The sequence below is a fragment of the Seriola dumerili genome, unplaced genomic scaffold (assembly GCF_002260705.1).
Source record: "Seriola dumerili isolate Sdu_G_001 unplaced genomic scaffold, Sdu_1.0 BDQW01000381.1, whole genome shotgun sequence".
NCBI classification, from domain to species: Eukaryota; Metazoa; Chordata; class Actinopteri; order Carangiformes; family Carangidae; genus Seriola; species Seriola dumerili.
In genome coordinates, this window is record NW_019174636.1 from 80,283 (window position 1) to 100,623 (window position 20,341).

At 38.1% G+C, this 20,341-nt stretch overlaps 1 protein-coding gene across 1 annotated transcript; it reads left to right on the forward strand.

The window, feature by feature from the left end:
* Nucleotides 1–2,025: 2,025 nt before the first annotated feature.
* On the forward strand, nt 2,026–19,611 carry LOC111233205 (cell division control protein 42 homolog). The gene is made up of 6 exons (XM_022760966.1): nt 2,026–2,088; nt 6,009–6,113; nt 13,643–13,715; nt 13,988–14,097; nt 14,625–14,822; nt 16,245–19,611. The coding sequence occupies exons 2-6, from the start codon at nt 6,009–6,011 to the stop codon at nt 16,332–16,334; spliced, it is 576 nt and encodes a 191-aa protein (XP_022616687.1). The 5' UTR covers nt 2,026–2,088; the 3' UTR covers nt 16,335–19,611.
* The last annotated feature ends 730 nt before the right edge of the window (nt 19,612–20,341 follow it).

The following is a 20,341-nucleotide window of genomic DNA, read 5'->3' on the forward strand; positions in this document are numbered from 1 at the left end:
AGAAAGAGAGAAGCCATCCGGAGGGAAAGGGTAATGGAGAAGTGCTTTGCATTGTAATTATCTCATTTTCTGCTGCGTTACCACTGAAGGTCGACTGGCCTTTCCCTCAGCAAGATCCCCCCTCCACCTACAGCACATCCCTGCTGCCCAGGCCGGCCAAAACAAAAGAACATAATACAGAGGGTCTTTCTTATGTTCTCTCTGCTTTTCATATTGTTCCACTGATTCCCAGTTGATGAACATGCTATCACTGCTCATCCTAAACACTCACTTCCTTTTTTAGTTTAACCAAAATAAACCACCTGACAATCTCTTTTATTTTCTACTTTTATTTCCTACAATATTCAACAAAAAATATGTCCTGAATATGAAGTTATTTTTATCATTTTGTAGTCATTCAAGGGAAAACTCGAGGATAGAATCACAGTTATATGTAGTTTATGCATACAGTACACACACATATGATGTGAACTGTTTATCCACAGTTGAACAATAATCTATGAAGATGCCTGAAGCTGATATCAAATGAATGCCCTGTATCTCAGGTTGTCAAAACTGCATGTCGGTACTGTAAACAATGCAGTGCGTTAACCCTGAAAATACCAATAGTGCGCTTCATCTCCCTCTGGTGGTCATTCAGAGACAAGCCTGTCTTTCAGTCTGTAGCGGTACTCAATAGACACTGCATCAGAATGACTGTGGAAATACTGTAAATATCCATTTTTGTTATGTTTACTGTTATGAGTGGATAATTGTTATAATACATAATCAAATCAAAGGCGAATTATTTATGTCAAGCAGCTGAGCAATAACCAGAGCATTTAATCAAAAATATTTGGTTTAAAAACTGAAGTGAACCAACGTAAATGTTAAATAGATCCACAGATGTTGCTGACCAGACCAGCCCTGATGCTGCCTTCAGGGACTGTTCTACCACACCAAATTGGGACAACTATTTAGGTTCAAAGACTTTTTATTATTCCACCATTTTTTTGATTCATATTTCCTTCTACATGCTTCAACACAGAAACTCCATTCAAACCTGATAGTTTTGTTCATCTTAATTGGGACATTATCATCACAGTTTAGCTTCAGCTTGAGCAGTGGTAACAATTCTTTCTAGCTCTTTATGGAGCTGGTTTGTGTACAGGGGCATTTTTGGCATGTAGAAAGAGAGAAAGAGCAAAACACAGACTGCTGCCACAAGGTTATAAACATGTCTAACAGATCATGTTGTGGCCACATAGAGGTTTATTCTCAGTCTTTGGAATTTAAATGGGGGTGGACAAAATGTTAAAGACACCTCTCAGGATAATCTAAAACAATTCAACAGCACCACAAACTACAGCTGCCAATTAGTTTTCTGAAATAGTTTCAACAAAAAATGAAAATTTGGCCATAATTGTTATTGTTATTGTTATTGTAATATTGTATCTGGCCATATATTGTAAGTGCATCTACACAATTAAATGGTTCCTTGCTCTATAATGTAGTTGTAGGCAGACATGACATTCTCCTATGAAGATATATTTTGTACTCTTACAAGTGTGTTTTACTAGGCCTATATTGTAATTCATATCAGTCTATAAACCACCCTCCACTCTGTTCCCACAGGATTTTAGTTGTTGATAAATAGATTAATAAACAATTAAATCTGTTTACAACTACATAGTATGTTATAAAACATTGATTGATTATATACTGCTTTAAAATTCTTTATAGGGGACTTAAAGTACAGGGATACCAAGCAAATTGAACAGTTATGTAAACAAAAATAAGACAAAAAAAATCAGGGGGTTTAAAGCCTTTTTAAAGTCATAAGTTTTAATGATATAAAAGTAAAGGTTAAATTCTTTTTTTGAATTTACAAGGTGAAATTATTTGTCTTTTTGTGAAAATAACGTGAACCAGACACCACGTGTTGAAAATACCAAGTCATTACTTTTATTAGCAACAATAAAACCAGAGGAACTCGAACATACCACAAGTAACATTTCCGACTTCCGCACTGGGGGAAGTGGGAGTTTACAGGAAGCACCTGAACGTCGCACCACATTACCAGCACTCCGGCGGCTGAGAACAGAGAAGGTAGGAACTGTCACAGTTTTTAACTGTGATTTACCGACGTTAAATACTGAAATATCACCGCTGAAATACTGTGATTCTTCAGAGTGACTCTTGTCATTGTAAAATCTGTGACTGTTAGCCCGCCGACGGCTAACTCTGCTAACCGGCAGCTGTCAAAACAAACCATTTCCTTTAGCTAACTTTCCGCTAGCTTGGCTGTTAAATCTCTGCTGAAATTTACCGGTCTGTTTTCACTGGTTAACCACAGCAACAGCAAGGCTAATTGTCTCTTAGGCAACACTTATGTAGGCCTTCAAGGTGTTATTTTGTGAACGTGTTTATTTTTAACTCATTTCAAACAGGCCTTTTTGTTGTGGGTGGGGGTCTGGCGGATGTAAATTAGCTACCGACCCAACTTCGCTAACGTTAGCTAGGTTCGTAGGAGTGAACTTTTCAACATTTAGTTGCTTATAAATCCTGTCAACAGGTTGTAACATACTTTAATAACTTTTAATTATATACAAACAAACTAACCGACAAGCTGATCTGCGAGAAAGGCATTAATTATGTTTTTTGTAGGTTATCGCCACAGTTTTCTATGCGGAAGTGAGCGAAAAGAAATAAAACTTGTTTCGAATGAGATGGATATCAGACAATGTGTGGCTTAACAACAAAAATAAATAAGTTAGCCGTCTGTGAGACTATTAAAATTCGTATACGATATGTCAGTCAATTAACAGCAATGTTGAAGGAAATACAGCTTTTATTTATTTTCCTATAAGTAATATCTTACCGAAAATTGATTGATTCCAGTTTTGATTATTGATTTCATGTACATATATAGATTCATATGCAAAACGTTTGCTTCTGTCTAACATTGTGACGATTTACTTGCTGTTTTCATTATGAATTTATGGAGCTGCAACAATTAATCGAGTAGATGATATATGGAAAATTAAACTGCAAGTATTTTGATAATCAATTAAGCCTTTTAATTTGAAAATTTCTTCAGGCTTGAACTGTAAGTCAGACATAATAAAATATTTGAAGACGTCACCCTTGGAGTTTGGGGAATTTCGATGGGTAATTTTTGCAGTTTTTTGACATTTTATACACTAATTGATTGAGAAGTTAATGATCAGATTAATTGATAATGCCAATAATCATTAGTTGCAGCTGGAAAGGAATGCTTTCGATTTTTTGGCTGTAGATCAAAGTTAATTAGAGCTGAAAATGTTTTGGTTGATTTATCAGCAAGATGATTGATAGAAAATGAATTGGCAACTATTCTCATAATCAGTGAATTGTTTTTGTCATTTTTCCACCAGAAATGCCAAACATTCTCTGGTTCCAGCTTCTCAGACACATGAACGTTTAGTTTTTCTCTGTTTTTTTGTATAACAGTGAGCACATTATTTTTGAGTTTGAAATTCTGGGTGGAATTTGTTTTCACAGCCTCAGTGGTGCAGATACATGCAGTAGGCTACTTGCAGGCAGTTATTGTCATCATCAATTAATCTACATATTTTCTCGGTTAACTGCTGGTTAAATAGCTTTGTCTATAAAATGTCAAAATAGTGTAAAATTGCGCATTAAAATTCCCCAGAGTGCAAGGTGACAAATTCACATTTCTTAAAAATTGGGTCTGGTAATTATATTTTCAGATATTTTGTGAAGAAATCAATGGATCAGATTAATCAAGAATATAATCCTAAATTAGTTTGATTTATTTTTGGATTGAAAAATTACTTTCACCTGATATCTTTTAAATCATAGTTCATAGTTGTAGACAAACAAAGTAGGAGAAAATCCTCACATTTGAGAATCTGAAAATGACAAGTGCGACATTTTATGTCACATTTATGTCACAGTTACTTTTCTGTCATTGCACAAATCGATTAATCATCTAATCTTTTCATCAGTAAGCCGCTGGTAAATTTCATAAGAGTTGGTGAGCAGTTGTTCAATTTCAAAAAAATTAACCCCTATCCAGTTAAAGAGTGGTTCATTAATTAAAATAAATGCTGAGCCAGTAGTGAAAATAATCTCTTTCTGCATCTCCAAGCGCTGCTGATTGCAAAACAGAACCACCTCGATGAAGATAATAGTGTGTAGAAGAAACAATAGTGCATTTAAAAGACATGGCTGCCACTAACCGCCGCATTAAAAATGATCACTGTGGAGTGAATTGTTCTGACATAACTGGTGTCATCGTCCCTGCAGATGACCAGTTAACTTGTCCCTGACTCATCAGAGTTCAGCTGAGTGCTGCCACTGCCAAATGGCTCAAACAAAGAGCCAGTGATGAAGTGGCAGACCATACCCCTTTACCATTGTGCCCCTTAATGAAGCAGCAGCGTGGGTATGCGAGCTGCTCGGCGTCAGGGTGGTCACAGGATCTCCAGACAGTGTGTAGTAAACACTGCATTACACAGCTACCACTGTTTCCATCAACTGTCTCTCACTCAGTCTGCTTACAGATGCTCATGTCACCCCAGGTAACCTTGACACAGACAGACAGAAGGCTGCAGCTTGTTTACATGAAACTTACAAGACAAGACGAGGAAAAGTGGAGAAGGAATTTTACTATCTGTATACAGGCTACCCGCTTTAGTTACCAAGTATTTTCTTGATTGATAAATGTATTGTTTGGTCCATGAGATGTCAGAAAATGCTCATCACACTTTCTTAAAGCCCAAGTTGACAAGTCTTCAATTCATGTTTTTCCCTGCCAAGAGTCCAAATCCCAAATTGATTCATTTTAAAAGCATAGGAAACTAAGAAAACTTCCAAATATTCACGTTTGAGAAGCTGCTTAAAAATGACTTGAAGGATTAATCGTTTATTAAAACATTATTTTTCTGTCAGGTCCCTGTAGGGTGACTGACTAATCATGTCAGTTCTGCGAAAGTCAGAAGTTTCAAATGGGACGAAAAAGGAGAGATCATACTTTTAACCTTAAAACAATAAATAATCACTTACACGCTGCTTTTAACTTGCAAATGTTATCTGTGATTTTGGATTTTAAGAGTGTCTGGGACATTTTGAGAGCAAAGAAATAAAACACAGAAACTGCGCAACACTGGATACAGTGTTCACTTATGAAAAGGAAAAAGATTCATTTGGTTGAGTGTTGAAAAGGAAGCCTCTGGCACAATTATGTAATCTAATTATTAAATCCCAACTGGAGCAAATGATTACTTTAATTACCAATTAATCCAGTGATTATCCTCTTGATTATTCTGGTAGTTGTATATTAGTATGAAAAGCAAAGTGCCTATTACAAGTTATAGGGTGTTGAAATTGCTTATTTTTCCTTTCTTACTGCCTTAAAGACAAATTGCAGAGAACTCAAATCAACCAATATGAAAGTGAAAAATCAAGAACCTCTCTCCATATGTGAAGCTGTAATTATCAAATATTTGTCTGTTTAGAATTTACTTCTTCAAATTATAATTTACTATGAAATTTCTCTTACTCAAGTAATCAGTTGAACTAATTTCCATCAGTAAATTTCATATTATTCATGTATTTTGGAATAAGTGTCTTAAATTCAGCAGATGTAAATAAAACCATTAGATGAAATAAAATGAATGGTTCAGATAGGTTATGGTTTGATAATTTACATGTAGGAGTAGTATAATCTGTTTTAGCATAAAACAAAAACAGTGTTTTATTCAGGCAAAGTTCTTGTACAAGAGTCTGACCAAGCACTTGATGCCAGCTTTTGTACTTGACGGTTTTTGATACTTAAAGTTACTGACACTTTTCAGTCAGTCATCAAAAAGTAGTAGTGAAGTCCGACGTCAGCCCGAGCTATGGACGGTTTTTGTCTCCTCGCCTAATTAGAGCTTTTCAGTCAAAAAGTGTGAATGACCTTCTTCTCTTTCCCTGACCTCCCTGCCTCACCTTCACTCTTCCTCTACCTTCCTCCTCCTCAGATGCAGACTATAAAGTGCGTGGTGGTGGGTGACGGTGCGGTGGGGAAGACCTGCCTGCTCATCTCCTACACCACCAACAAGTTTCCCTCTGAATACGTCCCCACGGTGAGTAGAACTAATAACGCAAACAAATCACCTGACACTTTTCATTTCACTGCGGCAAACTGATCATGACTGACATAGAAGTGACACTCTGAAGTAGTTACGTCAAAGTCCTTATAGGTGGGTCTTGCCACTCGGCAGCCATCTTGGCACCGCCCTGAGGCAGTTATTTCAGGCTAACAAGACCAGGGGAGAGAGTAGGGATGGGTATCGTTAAGACTTTAACAGTACTACTGCTTTTATCAATACCATTGTACTTTAACAGTACTCTTATCGGTGCTTTTTGTTATGTTGTAAGGGGAAAAAAAACTAAGAACAGAATTAATATTGCTTATTTTTCTCATTTATACTCGATTAACATTAACTCCAGGGTGACCCAGAGCTGCCCCCGCCCCTCACACACCCAGGGTCAGAGAGAGAGAGAGAGAAAGAGAAGTCTCTCCTCTGGATTAGGAACAGCGAAAATGCATCGTTCATAGACGAATGTCTTGATCAGAAACGGAGTTGGCGAGATAAAATTTGCGAGAACTTTAATGTCGCATCATATGACGCAATAAATTTTCTTAATTTCTCAAGTACTGAGAGCAGACACCGATAATGTCGGAGCTTATCGATACTCCTGTGTTTAAAAATTTAGCCCGGGGGCCCGTTTTTAATTCCAGGTTTCGGTACCCATCCCTAGGAGAGAGCCATAACGTCACTTTCAATGGTCACCAGGACATAAAAACCACATGTACAAAATCACCTCAAACCTGATTTAAAAAACTGCTTGAATAGTTTGGTGACTTTGCCCCAAAATAAGGTTTAGACTTCTACTACACTACTGTTACAACTGTTGTAAACCTCATCTGTGCACTTGCATCAGTGCAAGAACACGATTGGCTTGATATCGGCTGTTATAAGGCACATGATTGGATGTTTCAGAGGCGGGGCGAGACTTGTCATACAACAGCCATCTTTGGGGACTTTTCTCTTCTTTAAGTTTGTTTCCTCCCTAATAATATCTCTGATAACGTTTTCCATTTACTGCTCTGAACACTCTGTAGCTAACACCTGTAGCTGTTTCCTGTCACACAGGAAGTTGTGCTTGTTTATAGTTTGTCTGGACTGAACAGACATGAAAAGGACGGTGTAGTGTCACCGAAACTAAAAAGGCCTTTACAGTAAATCTAACCAGTACCAGCACTGCTGTACAGCACGCACACAGCTTACTGTTCAATGAGGGATTGTTACTCACTTCTCAGATGTACTAACATTTGGTTTTACCTTCAATAAAAATTGTGCAGAGCACCGATAGGAAGAAGATTGATACCGCTATCATGTCTGCTCATTAAATATGAAACTACAGCCAGGGGATGATGAGCTTAGCTTAGCATAAAGACTAGAAAAGGGGCAACAGCTGGCCTTGCTCTCTCCAAAACTATCACAATCTGTTTCGGCATCTCTAAAACTCATTCATTTTAAACAAGGAAAATGTTGAACAATTCCTTTAATGTTACATTGTCAGAAGGCTGGACCATGTCTGTGCTTTTGAGAGACATACATTTATGAAACAGGAACAGCATTTGAAAAAAAGAAGTTGCTGTTTTTCTCACTCACAAGTGTGTTGGTGATGTTTTCCCAGTGTGTTTGGTTCTTGCTGTTTGGGTGGATTCTTAGGACTGCAGCCTGTTTTTGTGTGTTTGTGTGGGTTTATATATGTGTATGTACAGGACTGTGCGAAAGCTTCTGGCCCTACAAGCAAACTGAGGACATGCTTTCAAAAATAATGTCATGAATAGTTTTTATTGATCAGTTAACTTCATACAAAGAGCAGCAAACAGAAAAAAAAACAAATCAAATCAGCACCAGTTCTCTTCAGTACACCTGCACTCACTTCTTCAGGTTCTTGGCAGGTAGGTTGTTCCAGCATCTGCCACAGTTCTTCTGTGGATTCATGTGATCCCAGACTGACTTCATGATGTTGAGATCAGGGCTCTGTGGGGGTCAGACCATCTTCTGCATGACTCCTTGTTCTTTTTGTCTATGAAGATTGTTCTTTATGACTCTGGCTGTGAGTTCTGGGCTCATTTGTCCTGCTGCAGAATGAATCTGAGACCTCCTGATGATGGAATAGAATCTAAACATCTAAAGTGCCTTAATATTTTGCACAGGACTGTATATGTATGTGTACATGTACAGTTGTTTACTTTCATGTACCAGCAAGTTACATCATCTGAGATCCTCTGGAGTTTGTCTCCCTACACTTCCTGTTTGACTCTTCACTATTCAGAAGTGTTGTGTCATGCTGAAGCAGCACAATGAGGGTGCAGCAGCCTCAAAGCCTCTGGAGACTGATATAAAATCCAGACTGTCGCCTCAGCCTCATCGATCCTGCAAACTCTGACTTTTTGGTTTGGGACAGTCAGAAAACAGCTGACCGACTGTTGACATGCAGGACCGTGCTGCTGGAAATATCTGAAGTATCCCCAATTGATGGGCAGCTTCACCGAGCGGTGGCTGCTAACTGATGAGTAATTCTCTACTGTTTTCTATTGGTACCACATCGCTCCATCTGTCAGTGGTCAGCACAGTGTGATCAGAGGATTACAGAACCAACAGTGCTGACTCAGCTTTATCTTCTTCTTCCTGTCTGACTGTCTCACGCACCTCGTTCCTCCTACCACTGTTTTTAACCATTTGCTTTAAATGTGTCAATACACTCTTGGTTTTTCATCAGTGATAAATTCATAGTTGGATTTAAATATGGAGACATGTCACTTATTCATATTTACTATTTGAAATGGGCAACTAGATAAAGTACATTTACTCACAATACGTAATAATATTGTAATATAATAAAAGAATAAAGTTACAGTACTTTAAAAATAAAGTTGAAATATTTTGAGAAGTAAGTTGTAACGTTATAAGAATAAAGTCATAATCTCAAGAAAAACGTCATAAACATCAACTTTATTCTGGAGAGTTTGAATCATTCTTGTCTTATCAACAAGCAAAAGTTGAAAATAACAAATAATTAAAAAATAATAAAATAAAAAAGTTTTATTATTGCGGGATGTTTATTTTGATACTTTGTCATAGTGAACAATTAAAAAATTCTTTACTTTTAAAAACTTTATTCTTGAAATAAATGAATATTGTCGCATTGTTTTGTGACCCATTATTATTTTTATTGCACACTTAACATCCTGCTCCTGCCTGTTGTATCCCGTTGTCCCCATGACAAATATTGTAGATTTATCTTAAACCTTTGAAACCAACAATCACAACTGATGATTTGATTCGTTGTCGTGCAGCCCTGAGCTGACTGACCAGCAGCGCTGAACAGAACACTAAAAACTTTCAACCTTTCAGCTGCTCGCCCTTTAAAAAAGATTATTGTATTTAGCGAGAGCTGCTAATGTTTTTACACACTGTCATCCTCTTCTTCATCCTTCTGGCAGTCTCAGCACAGTGTCAGATATCAGTAGAGGAAGACACTGACTTCTGCTCATTCTCCTTAAGTGTGAACAGCTGTTACAGAAATAAATTCATACCTGTGAACATACACAAACTTTTTATTTCGTCTTAACGCTATTGTGTGTTTGTGTTGTTTCCTGTCAGTCAGCTGACAGCCACCACAATAACAAATCAGGAGAGAGGAAGAGGAAGTCTCCTCTAGGAAATAATTCCTCAAAAACATGTGGCCTCACAAGAATCTAATGTCACATCTGTAACGTTTCATCTGGACCTTTGCAGCTCTAAATAACACAAATACTCTCTGGCTTGTGTTCTGTGTGGCTGCAGCTCTTTTCCACAGTGACTCGTCTGTGTTGTGATCAGACTGTTTCCAGCAGCTTCTGTAGTCTGAGCTCCATCCAAACACATTATCATCACAAAACTGTATCTGCTTCTGTGTGTGTGTGTGTGTGTGTGTGTGTGGCTTGTATTTTTATTGAACTCTATGAGTGTGTGTGTGTGTGTCTCAGTGCCTCACCCCTCCGCCGTGCCTCAACATATCACACTATGTTTCTGCTAAACTTGAACTGACTTGTACTTCGTCCTCTGTGTGTTTGTGTGTATGTTGCTGTGCATGTTTGTGCGTTACAACCTGAACTGTCTTGTCGTTCTTTCTGAGTGAAGTCCAAAGCTTTCTCTTAGTCTGGAAAAACAAAACCTGCAAGTTGTTATGATGATATATTTTTTAGTCATGCTTGCAGCACAGCTCTAAGGATGGTGATGTCTGTCAGTCGGTTGGTCCACTTCTTTGGTCCAGACTGAAATATCTCAACAGCTATTACCATGAAATTTTATACAGACGTTTACAGTCCCCTGAGGATGAATTTTAACAACTTAAATGATCCTATGAGATCTAGCACCACCAGAGGGCCAACATTTTAATTTGTCCATTTTTTTGTGTAAAAAAAACCTGCCAACCTAATTCTCGTCATTCCCCTTCAGCCTCAGCTGCACTTTGTGTTTAGTGCTAATTAGCAAATGATGGCATGCTAACAGCCTAAAGTATGATGGTCAACATGATAATCATGACAGCTAAACGGCACTTCAGCATTCATTGTGAGCATGTTAGCATTAGCTTGGTACAGCCTTATGGACCATGCTGGTTTTAACTCTGGACAGGTATGATTGACAGGTATGGATCTTCTCATTAAACTCCAATAAATGTATGCCCCTAAATGATGAAACTTTCATTTTGAAATCAGGTTTAAAACGATGAGGCTTTGTTTGAAGATGCTGGAACTTTTCAGTGCTGGTGCCGATAGCATGCCTCACCAGCTGACAGAAAATCATCAGCCAGCTATTCTGACATTTTATTAATTGTTTGTCATGTTTTAAAGGAAAATGCCAAAATTAGTTTTTCTCAAATTTGTTTGTCCCCCAGTTTTCAATGCTAGTAAATCCTAAATGTTTTTTTTTTTTTTTTTACTGTTGATCAGGTGAAAAAAAGACATTTAATTATGTTCATTTGAACTTCGGTGAATATTCTCTGACATTTGATAGACTAAACAATCAATTATTATCAAAGAAAATATTATAAATCTGAAAAATATAAATAATCATAATATGAAAATACTTGATAATTAAAACAAATAAATTGCAGTTTCATAAAACAAAACTTTACAGCAAACGTAAACAAAAGCAATAAAGGTCCTAATAGTGGATTTTGACAAGAGAAGGCAACAACATGGAGGACCTGTCACTGTTAATATTCTACTTCAGTGGTACAAATTACATGGCCCCAAATCATATGGAGTAAATCTGAGGCTTTTGAGGCCCCTGGGAAGTTGCCCACTTTGCCTGGTTGGTAATCTAGCCTCGTCCAAAATTCTAATTTAGCAAGTGCAGAAGAACTTGCCAAAAGAAAATCTTAAACTGGCAAAATAATCATTTAAATCAGAGACTATCTGATTAAAGATGCCAGCTTTCAGTGTGTTGATAGCTGCTGCTACAGACAAACTGTGCAACCAGCATTTCCAGTCACCCACTGTGAGCCTGCCTCTGTAAATAAAGACCAAACAGATACAGGAGGAAACACAGCTTAAATCCATGTTTGTAACACTTGATGTACTTTCCTATCCTACAGGCTACATCCTGTAGTTCATCCGGAGCCTGCCTGTGCTTACGGAGCGTCATTAAAATCAAACGGTGTCTGCAGGTTACAGCGGGCCACAGCAGGTCGACATGTCGAAGCCGTGCTGTGTATTCAAGCAAGGCACAGCGACTATAAAACCCTCCCTGCTTCAGTTCACCGCCCCGCTCACAAAGCTGAGGTTAGCAGGCACGTCGGGGCCGTGCTGTTTGTTATTGCACATGGCAGCAGCCTGAAGGTACGACGCTGATGAAACAGGGAGGAGGGGAGCGAGTCTGTTCACCTGAACAGCACCACAGCAGTACTCCCTTTGCCAGCATTCAGCTTGTTCACATTCTTCAACACCACACGGATTCTCTAATCGTTCTGTAATGTGGATATTTACAGACATTTAAAATGGTTTGAACTTGATTATGGTCAATTTAGCTGCTGAATTGAATAAGATAATACGTTTACATGCCTTATTAGTTATTGAGGCCCTACCTTTGGAAACAGGTTATGTCCCCTATTCCCACAAGCCAGTAACAATTTAAGAACATAATTGCGATTTTGTCAGATTTATGTTGCCAGAGAGACACACCACTGTTACTGTGAAATCAAGCAGCAGCCTGATTGCAGACCTCTAAACGCCCACATCGCTAAATGTGGTCAGTGATTCAAGCAGGTCTGAGGTTGAGCTCCTTGACTGTTGTTTCCCACAGATGATGAAATAATTGACCATATAATCGGAGCTTTGTAGGCAGAATTAAGACCATAGGTCATGTGTGTGTGTTTGTGTTTGTGGGTGTGTTTGTGTGTGTGTGTGTGTGCGCACGTGTGTGTGTGTGTGTGTGTATGTATGTGTGTGCGCCAAAGCCAAAACAATAGCAGCTGATTAATCACCACAAGTGTGGATGTTACTGTCGCAGCTGTGCAGGTTGTTGAAACTCCATTTACAGAAATGTCAGCGCTTAAATCAGCCTGTCTTTGCTTATTGTGAAAAGTGTTAATTGCCCCTAGCACCAGTTACACAATTTATGAATCAACTGAATATGACACATCCGTCCCACAAATGCTGCATCATGTGTTATTCATTGTTTAGGATTATTGAAAACACCCCATCCCGTAACAGCGAACATGAACACATCGGTCCTGTTGAATGAATAAAGTGGGAAAAAAATGATAAATAATTCAGATTATCAGGCTACTGAAGAAGCAGACTTGATTTGCTTTAATTTTATTTTAATATTAAAACACACCCATAGATAGATTACTGTTATTAATATTTGGAGAAATAAATTGACTGTTAATAAATCTTGATCAGTTTGAAAGAAAAAAACAACAACTTTTTTTTCTATCTTTTTGGAAAAGACACTGATAAATATTGTTGCATTGTCCCAGTATTTACACACCTACACACTTCTGTGAATTTACATAATTAAGGTTTAAAACCAAAAGTAAGAACCAGCTACTCCAACACTTCCTGTCCTTTCTTGTACAAAAAAGGGGAAAACAACAATGGGGGGGCTACAGTGATGTGAAACCGTGTGTGTGTGTGTGTGTGTGCGTGCGCACGTGTGTGTGCTGCCATCATTGTCAAGCATGAGTTTCAGACCTTGACAGAATGGACATTTTTGGAAAGTGAAGACATTTTGTCTGGTCCTCACTTCTTCTTCAAAGACTGTTTTATGTAGATTTAAATTTAAGGAGTGAATGCTTCATGTCATTCAAAGTCCTTACAAGTACAAGTACAGAACAATGTGTGTGTTTAAAAATGAGAAAAATATTTCCTGTTTTGTTCTGAAGAAGATCTTAAGTCATACATCTTTTCACATATGTACTTCCTGTTTCCCCCCTTTCCTTTGTGCTCTCTCTCTCTGTCTTTCTCTCCAACCTTTACCTTCTTATTATTCCTCATTCTGCCCCCCTCCTCACCCCTCTCTCCTCACCCCTCTCTTTCTCTCAGGTGTTTGATAACTATGCAGTGACTGTGATGATCGGTGGGGAGCCATACACTCTGGGACTGTTTGACACTGCAGGTAAAAAATAAAGCCTGCTTACAGTTTATAAGGTTGTGTGTTGATTAATATTAATTAATAGAGCATTATTAATATTAGATATTAATGGAGTATCTGTTGTAGTAGCAGAAAGCTAAAATGCTGGAGCAGGTTTCATCAGCTAATCTCAGGATGCTCTTGTTTCAGCTGTAAAAGCGCTGTCTCTGTATTTTAGCTTTACTTGCTACATTTCGTTCAGTGTTTGTTGTTGTTTGCTGTTAATCAGAGTTTGTTGTTGTTGTCTCCCCCTTCAGGCCAGGAGGACTACGACAGACTGCGACCCCTCAGCTACCCTCAGACCGACGTCTTCCTCGTCTGTTTCTCCGTCGTATCACCCTCCTCCTTTGAGAACGTCAGAGAGAAGGTTTGTTTAGTCACTCTCTGTCACCTGGTCACCTTTTCAATAACCAATAATTTCCTGTTTAGTTTTGTGTTGTGTCCGGATACAAGATAAAATGAATAATCCCACAGGGAGGAAGACAGAAATTCTAAAAAGTGGACTAGAACAACAATCTGTTTTTTAACTAGTTGTTTTTTCGAACTGTTTTGCTGTTTAACAACCACAGAAACAACTTTAAGTTTAACTTTCTTACTTATTTACTGTCTCAGTGTGTGAAAGTTACTGTCAACATCTCTGCACATGTGGATGATTTAGCTTTCCATTAGCATTTAGCTAATCAATGATCCAGATTTGGAGCAGGGATTTTCAGTAGTTGCAGTAAACCTTCAGCACAGGTACAGTGAAATTACTATTTATTATAAATTAAATTTCCTCAAGCAGGAAAACTGAAAACATTAGGGGAATAGAGAACAGTATGTTGGAGCAGAGTTGTGCTAGATGGCTAGAGACAGAAACTGTGCCCCAACATAATCTGACATCTGTCTTCACAGTGGGTGCCAGAGATTTCACACCACTGCCCGCGGACGCCATTCCTGCTGGTCGGGACTCAGGTGGATCTGAGAGACGACAGCAACACTCTGGAGAAACTGGCCAAGAACAAACAGCGAGCCCTGACCTGTGAGAGCGGAGAGAAGCTGGCTCGAGAGCTCAAGGCCGTCAAATACGTGGAGTGTTCAGCTCTCACGCAGGTAGAATCTGCAGCTGTTCTCTTGTAGGCAGGTCATTAAAAGACAGTAAAAAGAAATATCTTCAACAATAACAATGTCACAAGAATTTATTACACACTTTTGTGAATTAAGAAGCGGATAATTCAGGTTTCAAAAGCCAAGTGTTTAGTTAGTGTGGAAACATCTAGTTACTAAACTGATTGCAAGAAGAGACAGGTGTGGATTAGACTGACTTAATGCAGCAGACAGTGATTGATTGATCACGTCTTATATTTGCTTTGCACGGTGTCAGAATAAACAGGAAATATTCTGACGTTTTTTATTTATTTAGAAAAAAATTCTGACAAACGTCTCCATCAGTTACAGTTCGTCCGGGGTGGGAGAGGAAAAACTCGGCTGCACAAACAAAAGAGGCAACGCCAACTATTGTAGATTCTTACAGTCTTACAGTCTGCAGCTGTCTTAATAATGATTAATTGCTTACGCCGTTTTTCAAGATAAAATGCCAAACATTTGATTGTTCACTCTCTATAACTGAAGATTTGCTGCTTTTTATTGTTTTACTTTTCAATGAATTACTGTTGATGAGACAAAACATGACATTTGAAGACATCACACCGGATGCTAGATGACTATGAGGGACATTCTTCACTAATTTCTTCTTTTTTTTTTTTTTATCAACCTAATCATGACTCGTGGTTAATACGTGTAACACATGGGCGTAAAAACACTGAGCAGCAAGTTCCCAGTTCAACTCCAGTCTGACCAGACCATTTACTGCATGTCACGCCCCCGCTCTCTCTCTCCCCACATTTCCTGTCTGTCGTAACTGCCACTGTCAAATAAAGACATAAAATGCCCAGGAAAATAGCTTCCAAATGTACTGTATATATAACAATAATTGGCAGATTAATCAGATTAATCAGTGATTGAAATAATAAATTACAGACCTCATAGTGAGTTTCAATGTCATTGAATGAGGATGATCAGTCACCCTTTAGATTGTTGCATGAAGTTGCTAAATTTCAACAGAGAGAACTGAAAGATACTGAAGGACTTTCAGAATGATTCGTAGAGCTCCTGTCTGGAATAAAACCAGCTGTTCTGTACTCACCTGACACATCTGCTCCTTTTATACTTTATGTTTTCTAATGGAATACAGGTCTGTGATGATCCGTAGCAGAATGACATGAACGCTTTGTCTGCGGTAGAGGAAGAAGAAACGGGCACGACAGAGTCAAAGTGTCCTTGTAAAACATTTTTCTGTCAGCCTTTATCACAGTTTATCTTTAATGATGAACTTTTCCACCTGAGCCAAACGGAAAAATATTTTTGCTATATTTTGTCTTTTCTTGTTATTTCTGGCGTTTCCACTCAGTTCTTTGTTTTATTTTTACGAGCAAACAAAGCTCATCAGTTTTTCTCTCTCTGTCTTTGTCTCAGAGGGGACTGAAGAACGTTTTCGATGAGGCCATCCTGGCAGCTCTGGAGCCTCCAGACAACAAACCCAAGAAGCGCTGTGTCCTGCTATAGACGCCACAGGAGGAGGAGGAGGAGGAGGAGGAGGAGGAAGTGGAAGTGGAGGTGGACGGGGGGGAAGAGATAAACCCAGACGGGAACAGAGGGAGGGAGTACCGAAGGGAGGGGGGAGGGTGTGAAGGTGGATGTGGCAGACACATGTTTTAACAGTGCCTTCAGCCTTAGTGACTTAATGCGGGTGTGGTGTTGGAACGGACACAGGCTTTATTTTTCGTCATAGATACGTGTCGCCATAACAAAACTAACACATTTGAAAAGCACGCCTAACCAGGAAACAGGCTTTTTGTTAATAGGAGGAGGCAGGTCGCGCAGTAGAGAGGTTTGAATCTCAGATTAAAGATACAGACAGTGGATGGAGTCACGGTTACAGCTGAACCTGGGAACCACCTCAGAAACTCTCTTAAGCTTTCAAAAGCTTCCAACACAAATTATAAACATCTTCAAGCTAAAGAATTGTATAAAATACGTGGAATAAATTTCAGAGGGAAAAAATGTGTTTGTTCAGTGAACACAGCTGTAGATCACACTCCTTTTTTGCCGTTGATGTGAGTCCTGCACCAATCAAATTTAGAGAACTAATTTAGGTCTTTCAATATTAACAAAAATAACATGTTTCTGATATTTTGTCTTTTCCACTGCAAACTGACCCACTATCATGGAAACATAGTCCAGAAGCAGAGAATGGCTGCTTAGATCATAACCATTATAATTCTAATCACAATTAAACCCAAGTAGTTAAGTCCTTTCAAAAAGTTTGAAATCGAGCAAGCTGCTGTCATCACATTTACAACTGACCAAAGTTAGAAAAATAATTCTTTGAAGCATAACACACATACTGGTGTAATCGCATCCTTTCCACCTCTGCTTCTGTTAGAGTTTACATTTAGAAGATAAAATCTGGACAGTCAGAAGAGAAGGCATCATCAGTGATATTTGTTACCAGCACAAAGTCGGATTAAAACGAGAGAAAGGACACAGTCCTTAAGCAAAAAATAATGGTGCTTAATTTAAAGATGCCCGAAGCGGAGACATGATCCAGCTGATCTACATTCCCTGCAGCCTCGTAGACCAGAGGTTCAACAGTCGACAGTGTTGTTGTTAAAAAAAAAACAAAAAAAAAAACATATCTACTAATCAGTGGTGACTATAACCTGACTTCATCTATATCAGTAGAAAGAGACCAGAACTGGTAACCAGTGGGGCTTAACTGACATCTGCTTTGCAGTATAAAAGACAGGTACATGATGCAGTAGTTAATGATGATGAATATGCGTATTTGCAGTAATCTAACAACAAGAGAGATGAGCGTTACAAGTTACAAACCTGACTTCCTTGCTGTCATGTGATAAATGCTGCTTTCCAAAATGTCAGAAATAAATAATTCAAACCTCAGAATTTCCTTCAAATGTCTGGAAACATGAAAAACGTGTTGAAGTCACAGGGTTTTCACGTGACAACACAGAGGGTGATTATTTGGCAATTCAAACATTTGCACATAACAGCACTTTTTTTTTTTTCTTTTCTTTTTTTTTTTAACTTCTCTGTCCTGACGTCTCGCTGGGGACACGTCCCATCCTGAACCGAACACTCCAGCTCCACTGAGCTGTGAGTCACACTGTCAGTGGAGATCCAGTACGTGTTTTCCTGAAAGCTAACAACCACATACAACCTAATATAGAGCATTGACTGAAGGTGTTACACGAGGAATTTTAACATCATTAATCAACACAACATGAGTTTTGCTGCAGACAAACAGAAGTCTCAGAGCTGGACTTTCTGCTGCACGTAAACTTTCAGAGTTTCTGGTGGCGAAGAAGAGTGACGGCCTGAAAGTCCAGAATTGCATGCTTTTCTAATCTGTAATTGAATGCTCCAAGTGGTAATTAACCCCAGGAATTGCAGATAAAAGGACATCATCTGATAAAAGTAGTCATTTTTAAAGTGCAAAAAAAAAAATTAGAAATGCCTTCATGTTACTGCATCATCAGTGACAGTCTTAACTTGTTTTGTTTGTCCATTAAAACTTCCAGCTGCTACAGAAGTTGACTGTAAATGCCTTAAAATATGCCTTACTGCTGAAAACCAGTCAAATCCTACAAAGTCAGTCCACACAGCAAAAGGTTTGAGGCTTAAATCGAATCTGCTAATTGAAATGTTTGTCACTTTTATTTTGAAATCCATATGTAAAGCTGTTGTAGTAGATGTGGCTGAGAAGCAAACATTTCACACCCACACGCGTGCACACACACACACACACACACACAGGACCTCCTCAAACATTGTCCACTCCTTCTTCTCTCTCCTGGCCCTACTGGAACCTCAAGTGCTCGTTGGTGTGTTAGCACCTCCCGGAGGCCTTAAAGGGGAAATGCGGCTCAGTTTAAAGGTTCATCTGTGTTGTGCCTCTGGTAGATCATCAGTGTTTGAAGCTCAGATCTCAGACCTGAATTCATAATGTCACAAGAAGCAGCTTCACAGACAGTAACTTTAGATTTGTGTGAGGAGTTTTTGCACAGATGAGCCTTGTTTAAGTTGCTCTTATAATTTTCAAATAAGAAAATGCAGGTGATAATAAGATCATACATTTCTACAGTAGATTCCTAACACTGATTGTCCTGTACCGAGGTGGTAACAATTTCAATCTTTAAACTGAGGGTATTTCCCATTAAAATGAACTAAACTTCCACTCTGCTTATATATTTTTTCCATTGTTTTGGAGATGACGGTTTATTCTGATTCATGTATGAATGATTACAAGTATTATATTTTTTTTTTTCTTTGCTCCTAATTGTTTCTTGAGGAACATTATTTTAGCTTCTTTTTTTCTTTTTTTTTGGACACTTGAGTTTTTATTTTCCTTTTTCTTTTTAGATATTTGTACCATTTACTTGACAGTTGAGTGCCAACAGCTTGAGTGAGTATCACTGGCCTGGTTTGTCAAACTAAACAATCCTGATAATAAGCTTCTAATCGCAGAAAAAAACAACAACATAATAACAGCTGAAGCAATAATTACAGATGTGGAAAACTCTGTATTGAAAGATGAATGTTGGAACTGGTGGGTGTTTGGAAATAATAAAAACAGTACTTGAATGTTGTTTCACTTTGACTTGATTCTATTTTTCTTATCTTACAGTTTAACCACATTCCTCTGCTCCACCTTTTCTTATCATCTGCATCAGGCAACTCACGCCTGATCACTTGTTGATTGTGTCTGTTTTGTTTTCTTTCATTCTTTATTTGAAATAAAACTTTCTTTTCATGAACAAAATGCATAAGACGTTGACTAGTATTGTTGTATTGGGTAATTAGTTAGAAATCAGAAAACGTGTCCAATGACTTTTAATAACCCTCCAATTTAAAAAGAATTCAAAATGTGTCTTTTTTTTTTATAGTCAAAGACAATTTTCATATTCAAGAACTTTCCACAGCAACGGGAAGACAACATTTTTGGTTGTGAATTTGTTTTAAAGAATTCTCAAACTCAAAATTTAAAAAAGAAATTTTAGCACAAGCCCAAAAATAATGTTCACGAAATAATTTTCATTGCAGTTATAACCATGGTCAGACTAGAAAGGTAACCTTTAAAGATTTACAACTGATGGTGACTTGACTTTATTCTTTCTCTATGAGGCCTGTAGTAGTATATTTTGTGTAGAAAACACTTAAGAACTAAAACCACCAGTCTGAACCAGTGATATGCGGATCCTAAAATGCTTTAGAGTTCTCAAGATTGTGTGGAGACTGAGTTAAGAGTGTGTTTTTAAAAGGCAAAAAAAAAAAAAAAAAAGGATTAAGCACTTTAGAAGTCATAACGGAAGATACAGAGAAACGCAAATTTAATGCTATGACAGAAGGGCACGTTTGGAAATAGATTAACAAAAGTAAAATTTTAGTGTTTTAAAAGGGGAAGGGGAAATTTGTCTTGAAGCTCAATGAAATGAAACGCAAAGACACAAACACAAAAGATTTTTAAAAATACATAAATCGTATAATAAAAA

Excerpts from the sequence above, each read along its gene's own strand:
- LOC111233205 (XM_022760966.1), top strand. The coding sequence starts at position 6,009 with ATGCAGACTATAAAGTGCGTGGTGGTGGGTGACGGTGCGGTGGGGAAG. Across the intron at positions 14,098-14,624 it reads TTGAGAACGTCAGAGAGAAG|TGGGTGCCAGAGATTTCACA; the intron begins GTTTGTTTAGTC and ends CTGTCTTCACAG. Across the intron at positions 14,823-16,244 it reads AGTGTTCAGCTCTCACGCAG|AGGGGACTGAAGAACGTTTT; the intron begins GTAGAATCTGCA and ends TCTTTGTCTCAG.